Genomic DNA, 12,086 nt, shown 5'->3' on the forward strand with positions numbered 1-12,086 from the left:
GGGGGGGGAATCCGCAATCAGTTGGGCGTGTGTTCTGTTTGTGGCGCTCAGACAAGCCTCTCTTGAGGGAAAGAAGAAAATGATGGGAGATTCACAAGGGATAACTACGGCGGGAATATATAATCTATCGACTTCAGAGCATTGCATGGTGTTGTTTCTTACTTGAGTAATTGGGTCAAATAAAATCTAAAACCTTCCCGTCCTGTATAAGTGCTTAGCCATTTCTATGTGAGTAGAGGATGGTCCTTTGATTACTGAGTACGTACTAAGGAATTCAGATTTGAAACAACCAAGCGACAAGACAAATATCAAGCTTTGGTCACCCCTCCAAACCACGTGTAGACAGGTAGACAAGTATGCAGAGACATTATAGTAATCCATACAGAGGCATTCTTTAGAACGAATATCTCAAAATTCACTACCTACCTACCTAGGTACCTACTAACCTTAGATTAGCTGTTCATACCCAGTTTGAGAACATTGATGCTATCTGGCCAATCGAAACCACTTTATTCGACGTCATAACCCACCTAGATACGCCCAATCACTTGACCCCTCCCCCTCATTCCTTTGACCTGTCGGGCTCTCAATAGCATGTCTTCAGCGCGCACTGCACCAGGTTTATAGGGGACTTCCAGTGAGGATAGGTAGCCGGGGAAAGAGCTGCCCGGTCCATTCATGCTCTATCACCTCACATTCCTCTTCCCGGATTAGACCCTGGACTGGGCTGCACTGGGCTTGCGACAAGAGTCACTGTTTCTCCCATCCTCCCACCAGCCTGTTAGTAATTTCCTTCCTTCTTCCACAAGCACAAACCATCGATACCCATTCAATTCAACCAATCTTGCAGCTTATCGCGCGACCGTCTACTGCATACTCTCCGCTTCATCCAAAGTCCCTGAGTAACCAGTCCCCGGCGGCAAGACCCTTGATACCCGACAGCGTCGTATCAGTAATATCTTCACAGCTAGTTTTGCAATCGTCCCGATTCTAAGCTTCTGAACACACATTTCCTCCTTCTCCAGACCTCTAGATACTTCCTCAATAGATACAATCCATCATCGCCATGGCGCAAACACAACCCCCGACCTTCATCAACCTCCCTCCTCCGGGCTCTAGGCCAGAGACTCCATCTGAGATGCCGTGTGTTACTCTTTTCTCTATTTTACTTGACTTGCCCTGAATATATTGGCCCTGCTTCCATTGAATAATAACCACTGACGCTGTCTTTCACTTCAGCGGCACTCCCACAAGCACGACCACATCTCTTTCGGCGTTATCGACTACCGCGATCAAGGATGGCCATCGTGGCCACTTCCCTCAAGGTCCCCTCAGTCGCGGCCATCAGCATAATCCTTCTACCCAAAGCCTCGAGGCTGAGCGTGCTGACCGTATCTCCCGCCTTGCTGGTCTCGAGAGGGTTTCAACACTGCGAGCACCCCCTTATGCGAACGCTCCTGGAGCTTCGTCTGCCTCACCACAGACCACCCCGACCTCAACAACTGGATTCCCGCCGAACTATCCTCCTACCCAACACTTGACGCCTGCATACTTCGACAGCAATGGACAGCCTGTTGCCGTGACCAAGATGAGCACTGTGGGAACAGCGAGCGCAACTGAGAGTCACGTTGGTGATGGTGATGATCTGCGCACAACTGCTGGCGAGCGAGATGAGGACATGTTTAGCACTGACACCAACTATCGTGAAGCTGAGTCGGTTACAAGTATGGGTGGCTACCCCGATGCTATGGATGAGGATCTTGATGGTGCTACTGCTCGCTCTGTCGGTGGTTATGATGATCGCATGAGCGACGATGGGTCCGCTTCTCTGGTGGGCTTTGGTGAGGGCGCAGGGAGCACTGTATCCGGACCTATCTACCACCGTCGAACGGCCCCCCAAGCTTGGGGTCTAGAGAGAACCAACTCGGGACTAAGCGACATTCGACGCGATCGCGACACTCATATGGGTGGCGACACTCCTGTGAGCGTCTCAGCTCTACAGGAGCGTCGTGATGCTCGTATGATGGATGGTGTCGCAACGGATCCAAACCCGGGACAAGCGACAGAGAACGACTCTTTCGTCGACACTACCTTCCGTGGACCTGTCACTACATCACAATCACAATCACAGGCCGGTGCTGCCCAGGAGGCAGCGGAGCGAATTGTGCAGAGATTGGACAGAGGTGAGACAAGAGCTCCTGCCTCTGGTCTTGTAGGGCCTGGACGAGGCGACGAACCATTGGGCAAGTTCTATTTTGAGGGCGAAAAGCGCGAGGATTAAAAAATTGGGTGGTATCTGGAGCATTACACAAGCCAATGCCTCAGCTATTTAGTGTGAGTTCATGCTCGGAATGGGAAAGTTATCAATATGTAGATTTAGGGCCAAAGTCATGTTTCTTCTTTGTAACTTGAGGGCCTTTGTACTGTCTAGATTATATGTGCACGTCGCTATCACAACGGTCTACATCCAATAATGCCCACTTGCACCTGATGTCTTTGGTACTGCGTATGTTTACGCGGCACATTTCGAGTTTAAAACAGAACGTCTCGGACATCACCCTAGAAATATATGTTTCAAGTCGTATCCTCACAGGGATATGTACAAATTTGTTCATCCTAATAAGATCTTCACGAATTGCATCGGTTAATTATAGTGAAGAAATACTGTTACGATCCAGTCTGTACATTGAACATCGTAATTGAACTTGTAAGGGTCAACGTCGGACCTTGTGTATCGCTTGGTGCATGATGCTGTACTATAAATCAGGGGGAGCCGCCGCCTCGGCGTACGTCTTGTAGCTGGCTTCTATATGTACATTTCCTGTCTATCGGGTGCGTAGAAATGCCTCATGTACTCATCCTGGCAATTGTCATAAAAGAAAACAAAAGGAGAATGTTATCTTCCTTTGAACCATCCTGAATCCCTGGTCGAAATAGTGACCTCAGTTGCGAAAAGAAGCGCTGCCAACCCAAAAAGAAGAGTATAAAAGAATAAACGCCGTGTTCCCATCGGTCTGAGATCGACAGTATGCTTGCTATAGTAGATGACATGAAGACTTCCACGTAGAATAGGCATAGCCTGGCTAACAAGTCCCGTCAGGTAAGGCCTAGTCCGAGCCTAATAAATGAAAGCATTGTGGAATCCCGCCGGTGAAATGGATTATGATTCCAGATATCTCCAAAACTATGTAGATATGAAAGCAGCGGCGACAACCGACCGCCCTGTAGTTTTGCTTGAGTTTTGAAGTATTATGTATAAGTAAAGACTCGTGAAATGTCTTGTGTCCTAGCAATATGCTAGTTATTTGGGCGATGAAACGAAATCGAAGATTTCGAAGATTGGAAGAATCGTGATGTTGTGAGAACCTCACGCACAGGTAAAATCCAGGCGCATTCGACGAGCGATGCCTTGCCAGTCCCACACAGAAACCCAGTCACCTTGTTCCATAAAGGCCCATACCTTTTCTAGAAGTTCCATGACGCGCTCACAGTTACGGAGACCCGTATATCCGCGAACGGCCCTGACAGCTGCACGAACACGCTCCTGTTGAGTCTGGTCAAAACAGGCAGTTCCGATAACGAGGCAAGGTATCAGAAGCAAAGTCTGGGAAGGGTCGGAAGGCTTGAAAGATTCCAAGATGGACAGAGACTCTTCTACTGCAAGAGTAATGCGGCGATCATGGTATGCAGGTCTCCGGGTCGGTGGAGGTGAAGATGCTCTATCTTGACATGATGAGTCATGTTCATGCATGGAGCTGGTTCTTGAAGGATTGCGTGAGGTAGGACAGCTGCTAGCCACTTGAGCGTCCGACACCCCTGTGTTTCCAGAACCACTTGATACTGTGGCCATCATGGAAGCTCGTCTCAGTGGTGGCGGTGGGGGTGCAGCCGATGCTGAAGTTGAAATAGGCAATGTGCTAAATGTCGAACGGCGCATCGAGGACACTGAAGGTGGGTAAATCGTTCGGAACAGATATACCCACATCATCTGCTTGTAAAGAAGCCCGACTCGGTCACGGCTATCACCCCATGGCCAGTTTGGCGTCCACTCGCGGATGGCCGCATCTATTTCGGCGGCCTGGTATAGGCTGGTGTAGTCTACCACAGGGTCGACTGAGGCTGCTATGTTGGCTCGAATTGTGTTTCTAATAGTAGTAATCTGAGAAAGATATTGGAAGAGACCATCGCCAACGCCTAGAAGACGAGGTGGTTGGATCGGGGAATCGGGCTCCCAGTCTTCGGACGATAACCGCGCTGTCATGTTTTCAGGATGCCAGAAGAGATCGTCGGCAAAGATGTGGTACTGGAAGAACTCCGTAATGAAAGTACAGAATGTCGGGTCCTCGGGGGGTGAATGCTGAATCAAAGTCTGGTAAGCCTGAAGGTGAACTCGGTGTTCACCTCGTGGGTTGCCATCCGCCCTGGTCTGGAGGAGCAAACAGAGCATCTGTCCGTATCTTGCAGACAGAATAGTCTTATACTCGGGATCATTCTTGTTCAGGGGCCGGCCCATATCCTCGTAAAGTCGTTTCATGGATTCATCGTGGTGATAGTCCGCTCGCTGTTGCAATGCCTCTCGGCTTGACTGAGGGTGATCTGCCAAGAGTTTGGCACCATAAGGAGTGTCCCAGTCAATATGCTTGCTGCTGACTGCCAAAATAGAGTGCATCAGTCCTTGGTGTTGATTGGCGAGGTGAAGAACGATATCTTTGAAAGCATTCCTGGCCTCGCCTTCGACCGTCAAGACGTTGCTTAAATGGGTGATGTAGTGTTTCCAAAAGACCTTGTCCTCGGCTGTCTCGACACCGTGGAAAATGGGCTGCATGGTGACCATAGGCAAGGTTTTCTGGCGCAAACGCTCTGGTGTATTGATCAGCAAAGTGGGTTGGTGCTTCTATCGAGATACTCACCTTCTTCGGCCTTTTCCTTGCCACTCTTCCATATCTGTTTTTCATGGTAACCCTCACAAACCACTGCGTTCTTCTCACAGTTCATGCCTAAAAACAAAGCGTTAGATCTCATACGTAAGTTGGACTGATATAGGAAGCCATACATCGTGGTTTCTGCTTCATGTTAGCCTCGTAGCTCAAACGCAAGTGGCATGCTGGTAACCAAGACAAGAGATGTCCTTCTAGTCTACAGCACCAACCAGGTCCCCGGGGGAATCACTTACCGCTTCATCACATTTCTTCTTGCGCTTGCGGCAGGTAATGCAACCAGTCTTCGATCGACCTTTTGTAACTTTACTTGCGCCTACAGCAGCTGTTAAGGGGTGCTTCCTCGGTCTTCCTCGTGGTCGTTTTGGCTTCGGGTCGCTGCTGGCGGATTCGATGGAGGCTGGTTCAAGCGGAGCAGCTTTGAGGTCGTCCATGTTAATGTCATCTTCGACGGGTTCCAGCTTCGGAATTGTGAGAATGTCATCCGAGCCCTGTTCCCAATTGTTGTCCATCTCAACATCATCTCGGTCGACGTACTCGGTGCTCCAGGAATCGGCGCAAGACGAGGAAGCTGAGTGAATCATTGTTGGTGCCGAGGAATTGTCCATCCCAATGCTCAAAGGCGATATCTGACCAGGTTGTAGCTGGGGTGCCATCGAAGACGACATCCATAACGACTCCATTGGCAAAGGCGATGGTGGCATCATGTTATTTGACTCTGTGGAGGATATGTTATCTCGGCCGTACCAGGTCAGGTTTCTTTCAGATTGAATAAAGCCAAATGAATGTTCGAGGTCATTTAACAATTATGACCATGCCCCTCTAGAGACGAAAAAGCATGAGATTGGAGTGAAGTTGATTGCAATAGCTGATCCCAAAGCTGGCGGTAAAGGCTTAGATAGGTACTTAGATACTCAAGTAGCTCGCCGATCGAGCGTGGTATGGTCCAGTACAGTACAGTCTCTGGAGCCTGGACGTGACGACCCAGCATGAAGCTGTGGAGACTAGAGGGTGGTGGTGGTGGGCGTTAGGGTGGACTAGTCGTAGACGCCAACACACCAACGGTTGATCGAAGCTCGTTTAGTCGCCTAGGACAGGCGATGGTTCCAAAATCGCAAGATGAAAGGGAGGGAAAGGTGAGGAGGCCAGGAGGATGGAGGGGCTATCTATGTGGGTGGAGGTCTTATTTGGAAGTCAAGGTGTGGAGGAGTTCTGAGATCCAACACTGGAACCCTTTCGCTTCTGCTCGTCTGTCCTGTCGACTCCATCTCCCCACAGTTACCGTGGTCTAGTCTAGCCATCAGGTTGGCCTCATGGTGTAATTAATGGCCAAGTCAAGGTCAAGGTGAGACGGTTCGCAGGGGGGTTTGGCAGCCCTCGATCACCATGTGCCGTTCGGTCCCGTCAAGGGTTACTCAGGCCGCTCGACGATGCCATACATGAATACATGGCCACCTCCATCTAGACCCTGTTATGCCCAGGGCCAACTACTGGAGGCTAAGTCAGCTAGTAGCTTAGGACGACAACCATGGTGAATGAGACGTGGAGGACACTGGATCTTGGCGCTTGTCTCCATCAAGCGCCTTGATGGGGGACAAGGGCATGGACAGGGTCTGAAAATCCACCCTCCGTAGATTTAGCGCTTCCAGGGCCCTGACAGAGATACTTCAGGGTGCGCAACAGGCCCGCCTGGGTGGGACATCCCCTTGTCTGGACTCTGGATTGATGGAGTTGTTGCAGAATCGTACTATGAATGTCAGTGAATAGATGCGTGCAGTGAAATATCAAGAGAGTCCACCGATCAAGCATCTCGATCAGCTCAACACATACCCCCAGGAAGGCCAATGGCAGCAAGTCATGCCGTTGTGCAATAGGTGGAGTAGTAGTGTCTATATGGTTCGACAATGTTGATCCGTTTCTTTGGAGTCACACGACAAAATGTCACCTAACTTTGGAGTACTGTACTGTAAATAAATCCCGAGTCTCCAACGGGGCGACGTTGCAGTGAAGCTGTACCATGATATCATTTGAAGTCCCTTGTGTTTGTACAAGTCTTGGGTGACATTGACGGATGTTAGGCGTTCATCTTGTCGCAGAGCATTAAATTCGCGTATAAAAAAATCGACCTGTTCAGGTTGGGCTCTCCCCTTCTTGCCTAGCCCATGATTTTAGGAACAAGACTGAATGTCCAAGAAGCAGCTTGGGCACCAAGTCGACGTATCACCTAGTGGACAGACTTGTGGGAAGATATTGATTGTGTCAACAATAGAAGGAAATTTTGGAAGTGGTTGGTCTGGATAAAAGACAATGGATGGTGTTGACAGCGGATGAATTGAACCGACATGCAGTTGTATTATGAAAGAAGCGAGTCGCGATGCAGATCAATGCATCCATGCCCATCCGAGGAGGCACCTGCCGTACGGATACCTACCGTAGTGGTGGAGTTGAGTAATGGATGAAAAGGAACTCACAAGTGCCCATGCCGTGCCTGCCTCTCCACCAATAAGTAGGTACCTCTAGGTAGTAGGTAGGCATGGAAGGCACTCTCATCAACCTCTTCCATCTTTTCTTCAGCCAAAACCACAGTTCCTCGTTTGACACAGCAACCAGCATGATGCCTACCAAGCAAGATCGTAGCTTGATCCAGACCGCCAACCCACTGCATCGCCCTTCTGTGTCTTGCAGAATCTCTACAGCAGCATCCCTGGCTACCACATTTGACTCGTCCGTTTATCGTTAGCATTAATTTGCGAGTGGTACATCTGCACAGCAGTGGGGACACTACTGGGAATGGTATGTCCGCGCTTGATGAACCTCCAATGCCCCTTTTCCATCGAGAACAAGCTGACTGACATGGTAATTCCATGTTTCTATCACCAAGTAACTTGTCCAGATGCATTGAACTACTGCAGCATGCTGCTAGCGCATGCGCCATTCTGGCGTCTGGAAATCAACGGCCTAGGATCGATTGACAGCTGTTTTGAGCTTTGTGATAAAGAAAAAGGGTTGGGCAGCTACTCTACCTGGGGCAGGCATTGATGGGTTCGTGGGTGCGTGGGTTCCGTCGCCATTCAATTACATACATGAGATGACTGGCTCTATTACTATGAAAAGGTTCGACCATCAAGTATCTTGGTGCTATATTGAACGAACTACCTATGCAATTTGTTTTGCTTTTTCGTCAAGGGACTCTACACACTTTGCGGTACGTGCTCCGTAACCGAACGGGTAGGGATATGACAAGCCCAGCTCACATCCTCCGCAGCCAACCGCCCCCTCACGGATCCTTGGGTGGTCAAAGCACACTTTGCTCTGAGACAATGCCTGTCTAGGTTGGTCGATCATCACGAATAGATTTACCTATCTCCCTGTTCGGCATGAGTACCTCCTACAGTTGGACTGTTACCATAGTCGGCCGCGATCACCCCTATCGAGCCTAATGTCCCATTCGAAAGGCTCTATCCGTGACTATCAATATCGTTAAAGCAAACTGTCACTCATCAACCTAACCCTCCACGTCAACTCACAAGGCTTAGCCTGAACGCAGACAAATAGCCATGATTCATTTGCGGGAGCAGTAGGAGCTTCCCCCAACAACACTCAAGTTAACGGATAGGACGCCTCGCGGAAAGAAGAGGCTATCAAGCCACTAATACTCTTGTTTGTTTCCGACTAGGCGAGAAGATGAAGGGTAGGCATTGATAGGACCCTGACTCTAACATGAGTCGGACTCTCATAACTTACTTCAACTTGTTATAACGTCCAGACATTCGGCCGTCCTCCAAATTGATACGACATTGCCCATTAGGCCCCTGGAGCGCTTTGGGCGTTGTTCTAATGGCTTGAGGGCTTTGCCAATCCTTTTACCCGAACTTGAAAGCGTCTCGAGCACAGCTGGATGTATGCGATGGTATACATGACTCGGCTTGCCTAAATGAGTAATCCTTTGCGATGCTTACCGTTACTATTCTACGTATCATTTAGCGAGTTGTTGAAAGCCACAACGGTTTTATCGTTAATTCTAATTAATCGATATACGCAACATGTCTCAGCTAAGTCTTCAACCACGAACGCACCAACTTGACAGCACGAGCTCACAAGCCAGCAGCTTCGGTATCCGCGTCTACCAGTATCACTCCTTAGACCGAAGGGCATACTGAGTATCAGGCGATTGCAATTACTTACGGCGGCCTCAAGGTCAAGGGTGTCGTCGTCGTTCCTTTTATGGGTTAGTTTGGCTGAAGCTAAATGATCATAGGAGTCTCGAGTGGATTGCTGACACGCAGCACGACGCTATGTCGTGCTATATTGTCCAAAGTATGTATGCACTTGCTAGCGGTCTTTTTTCAAATCCTTTGAGATGAACTCGCTCTAACAAAGTGCAGTTCCAGTCTATGTTGCTGGTATCTGTTGTCGATAGCATTTACTTGGCTTTACACCGCCCTGGTACATGGAGCCATAAGCCATTCAATAATGCCCGACAATTGAGTTCGACGGTGCGCCGGCTGGGACGCGGTCCGTTGACTGACTCCCGTCTTTTTCCTAGTCTGCGCAGCTGGGCAGGTGAACGGATCCAACCACATCGTTAGCACATGTCGAAAACGTGCGCATCTGGAATAACAGACGTCATCGACAAGGCCAGCTGTTGAGTCTAAATACCTAGGACTCGATCTGACTTGATACCTACATACCACACTACGTTAGGTCCAGGGCTCCCGTAAGTATCTATTAACAGCTGTTCTTCTGGTGTCCAACACTCCCAACCAATAGGTGATGTTGGTGTGTTTCCAACACTTGCAATGGAAGATCATGAAATGTTCGAGTGATGATGAGGCAGAGACAGATTCTGCACATCGGGAGAGACAGGCGGACCTGCAGTATTGACATACATCGAGTTGTATCGCACCTGGTTTAGCCTGGGCCGGGTACTACTGTGCTGTCGTGCAGAATCTGCCGTACCCAGACGAATATATCGTCAGGACCCTGGCGATCCCTCTTAGCATCAGCATCAGGATCTCGGTAGCTACAGCAGCTCTACTACGATACCCTGTTGGCCTTAGCAAACCCATCACCTGAACTGGATATTCCTAGTGTTCAGTCGTCAGCAAGCGCGCGGGTCAACCGGGCTAGAACACCTGGAGGCGGGTCAGCCTGAGCGCAAGATTATGCTCGCTGTTGATTTCATAGGGCGTAGTACTCCACCAAGCGCAGCCATCGTCAACTGACATCTTTCGTTTGACGCTTGAAGTCCACCAGACGGCACCAAATAGTCTGTGCCACAGACTGGCACGCGTTTTGTCACGGACTTAAGCCCACATAAAGGTCTCCTGTCTTGAGCCCGTGCATTTAGAACCCCCCTAGAAGGAGGTTCAGGTCGCCTAGTCTTTAGCAGATCTCCCGTTATCGGGCCGGTACAGATCGCCATGAATCGAACCAGACCTGAAGTTGGGATATGCGGTGAACCGCACTCCAATTAAGTTAGGCCATGGCCATCTCTGCTGAGGTGCGGAATCACAACTCTCGACATAGCAGCATCGATTCGAGGCGCGCCGCGGCTACGGAGGTCCTCCGATGCTGACCATTTGAGTGAGTGAATTGCTGCAATTTACTATCTGGGTCTCAGATTCTGCAGCTTTGGCAACCAGCTGATATAGCTGTTGGCAAGTTTTGTTACTATTTTTGCTAGGCAAAACATGGGGTCAAGCTGATGAATGACTTGAGACCGACGGAAATGAGCAAGGCAGGCAAAACTTTGCTCGGGATTAGTGTAACCGACATACATACGCATATAGCACTGTACTGTACATGGCATCAGGGTCTGCACAGATAATGATGTTCAATGCACCAACCACTACTTGCATGCTGTGCATACCAGCATTGTACGTATAGATATTGGAGAAAATCTAAGCCTAGGTATGGGGCTTTCGATGTGGAGAGGCTATCATACTCCATGACTAGTATTCAGGAGATGGGATGCTGGGATGTGTCGGCCTCATACTGGACTGGAACAGCCAACATCTGGAGATTATAACCGTAACTACCTCAGCCCAAATGACCATAACCGGAGCAAATAGTCCAATCCTACCTTTCGAGGCAATTTGACAACGGCCCGGCGAATTCCTACGACCCTTTTGTGTTGAATCAGCCCTGAAACCATTAACTTGGCGTAGTTCTGATTATGTGACTGAAGTTGAAATCAAGGCGTTTAGCTTGGCTTGACATAGCCTCTATTTTGTTTTCAGCACACGTCAGATGATATCGCCATATCCAGGTCCAGGTCCCGACGGTCCGAAGACACGTAGATTACAGGCTATACTCGACTGCATGTAAGTGAGAAGGAAACAGAGATAAGCTGCTTCGGGCGTTAGCCGAAACCCGAGGTGAGACGACCTAGTTTGGTTTCTCTTGAAGATGAAAGAAAATAATATTTACCTATGTACCCTACCCCAGACGCACAGGCTGGGGATGATCGACGGATGGATACCTATACCCATACCCATATCAATTGGGAGGCGGGGCTGGCTGTGTGCAAAAAGAAAAATAAATAAAAAATAATCGAGTGATGATACTACTGTACTGAACTAATGGATGATGGATGAATGAGTGAATGAGTGACGAATGACAAGTGGGGGCATCGTGGGGAGCGGTGTGTCGACCCTTTGATATGTGTGGATGGCTTCATCACAAGACGACGCCATTATCAAGATGAGCAATGGGGACTGCAATGAGAAATACCACCCTACCAGCGTAGCGCAGCACTATCCCACTCATCTACATTTATAATTTACGTTTTCATACAGTAAACATTTGCTTGGCAAGATCTTTTTGTTCTCAATGTCCCCTCCCCTGTCTTTGGCTTCTTGACTCGCTCGACAGCCAACTTATACTACTGTACTGTGATAATAATAATATTATTATCATCATCATCATCACCACCACCAACATCCAGCCAGTATCAACCATAGAGTAGCGACTGGCCCAAACAGCTTCCCAAAAGGGGACACCGTGGGTTCTCTACTCTGCACATGATTCGACGTCGGTCGAGTGCAAGTCTCGTGCGTCGTCACGGGGCGATCATCAAAGCTAACGCCCTAGACCACCCCATATCCCAGATATCTATTGCAAGATACGGTATTCCGTAATTCCCTC

At 49.2% G+C, this 12,086-nt stretch overlaps 2 protein-coding genes across 2 annotated transcripts; one reads left to right on the forward strand and one right to left on the reverse strand.

The window, feature by feature from the left end:
• Positions 1–1,066: 1,066 nt before the first annotated feature.
• Positions 1,067–2,281, forward strand: FIESC28_11639 (uncharacterized protein; the record flags this gene model as incomplete). Its single annotated transcript, XM_031165759.1, has 2 exons — positions 1,067–1,143; positions 1,240–2,281. 2 exons carry the CDS (start codon positions 1,067–1,069, stop codon positions 2,279–2,281), a joined length of 1,119 nt encoding a protein of 372 aa, XP_031010175.1.
• A 1,086-nt stretch (positions 2,282–3,367) lies between these two features.
• FIESC28_11640 (uncharacterized protein) lies at positions 3,368–5,609 on the reverse strand (the record flags this gene model as incomplete). The annotated part of the gene is made up of 5 exons (XM_031165760.1): positions 3,368–4,860; positions 4,911–4,997; positions 5,054–5,063; positions 5,174–5,428; positions 5,475–5,609. The coding sequence occupies 5 exons, from the start codon at positions 5,607–5,609 to the stop codon at positions 3,368–3,370; spliced, it is 1,980 nt and encodes a 659-aa protein (XP_031010176.1).
• Positions 5,610–12,086: the final 6,477 nt, after the last annotated feature.

The sequence above is a fragment of the Fusarium coffeatum genome (genome assembly GCF_003316985.1).
Source record: "Fusarium coffeatum strain FIESC_28 chromosome Unknown BRIP53273_contig_451, whole genome shotgun sequence".
Lineage (NCBI taxonomy): Eukaryota > Fungi > Ascomycota > Sordariomycetes > Hypocreales > Nectriaceae > Fusarium > Fusarium coffeatum.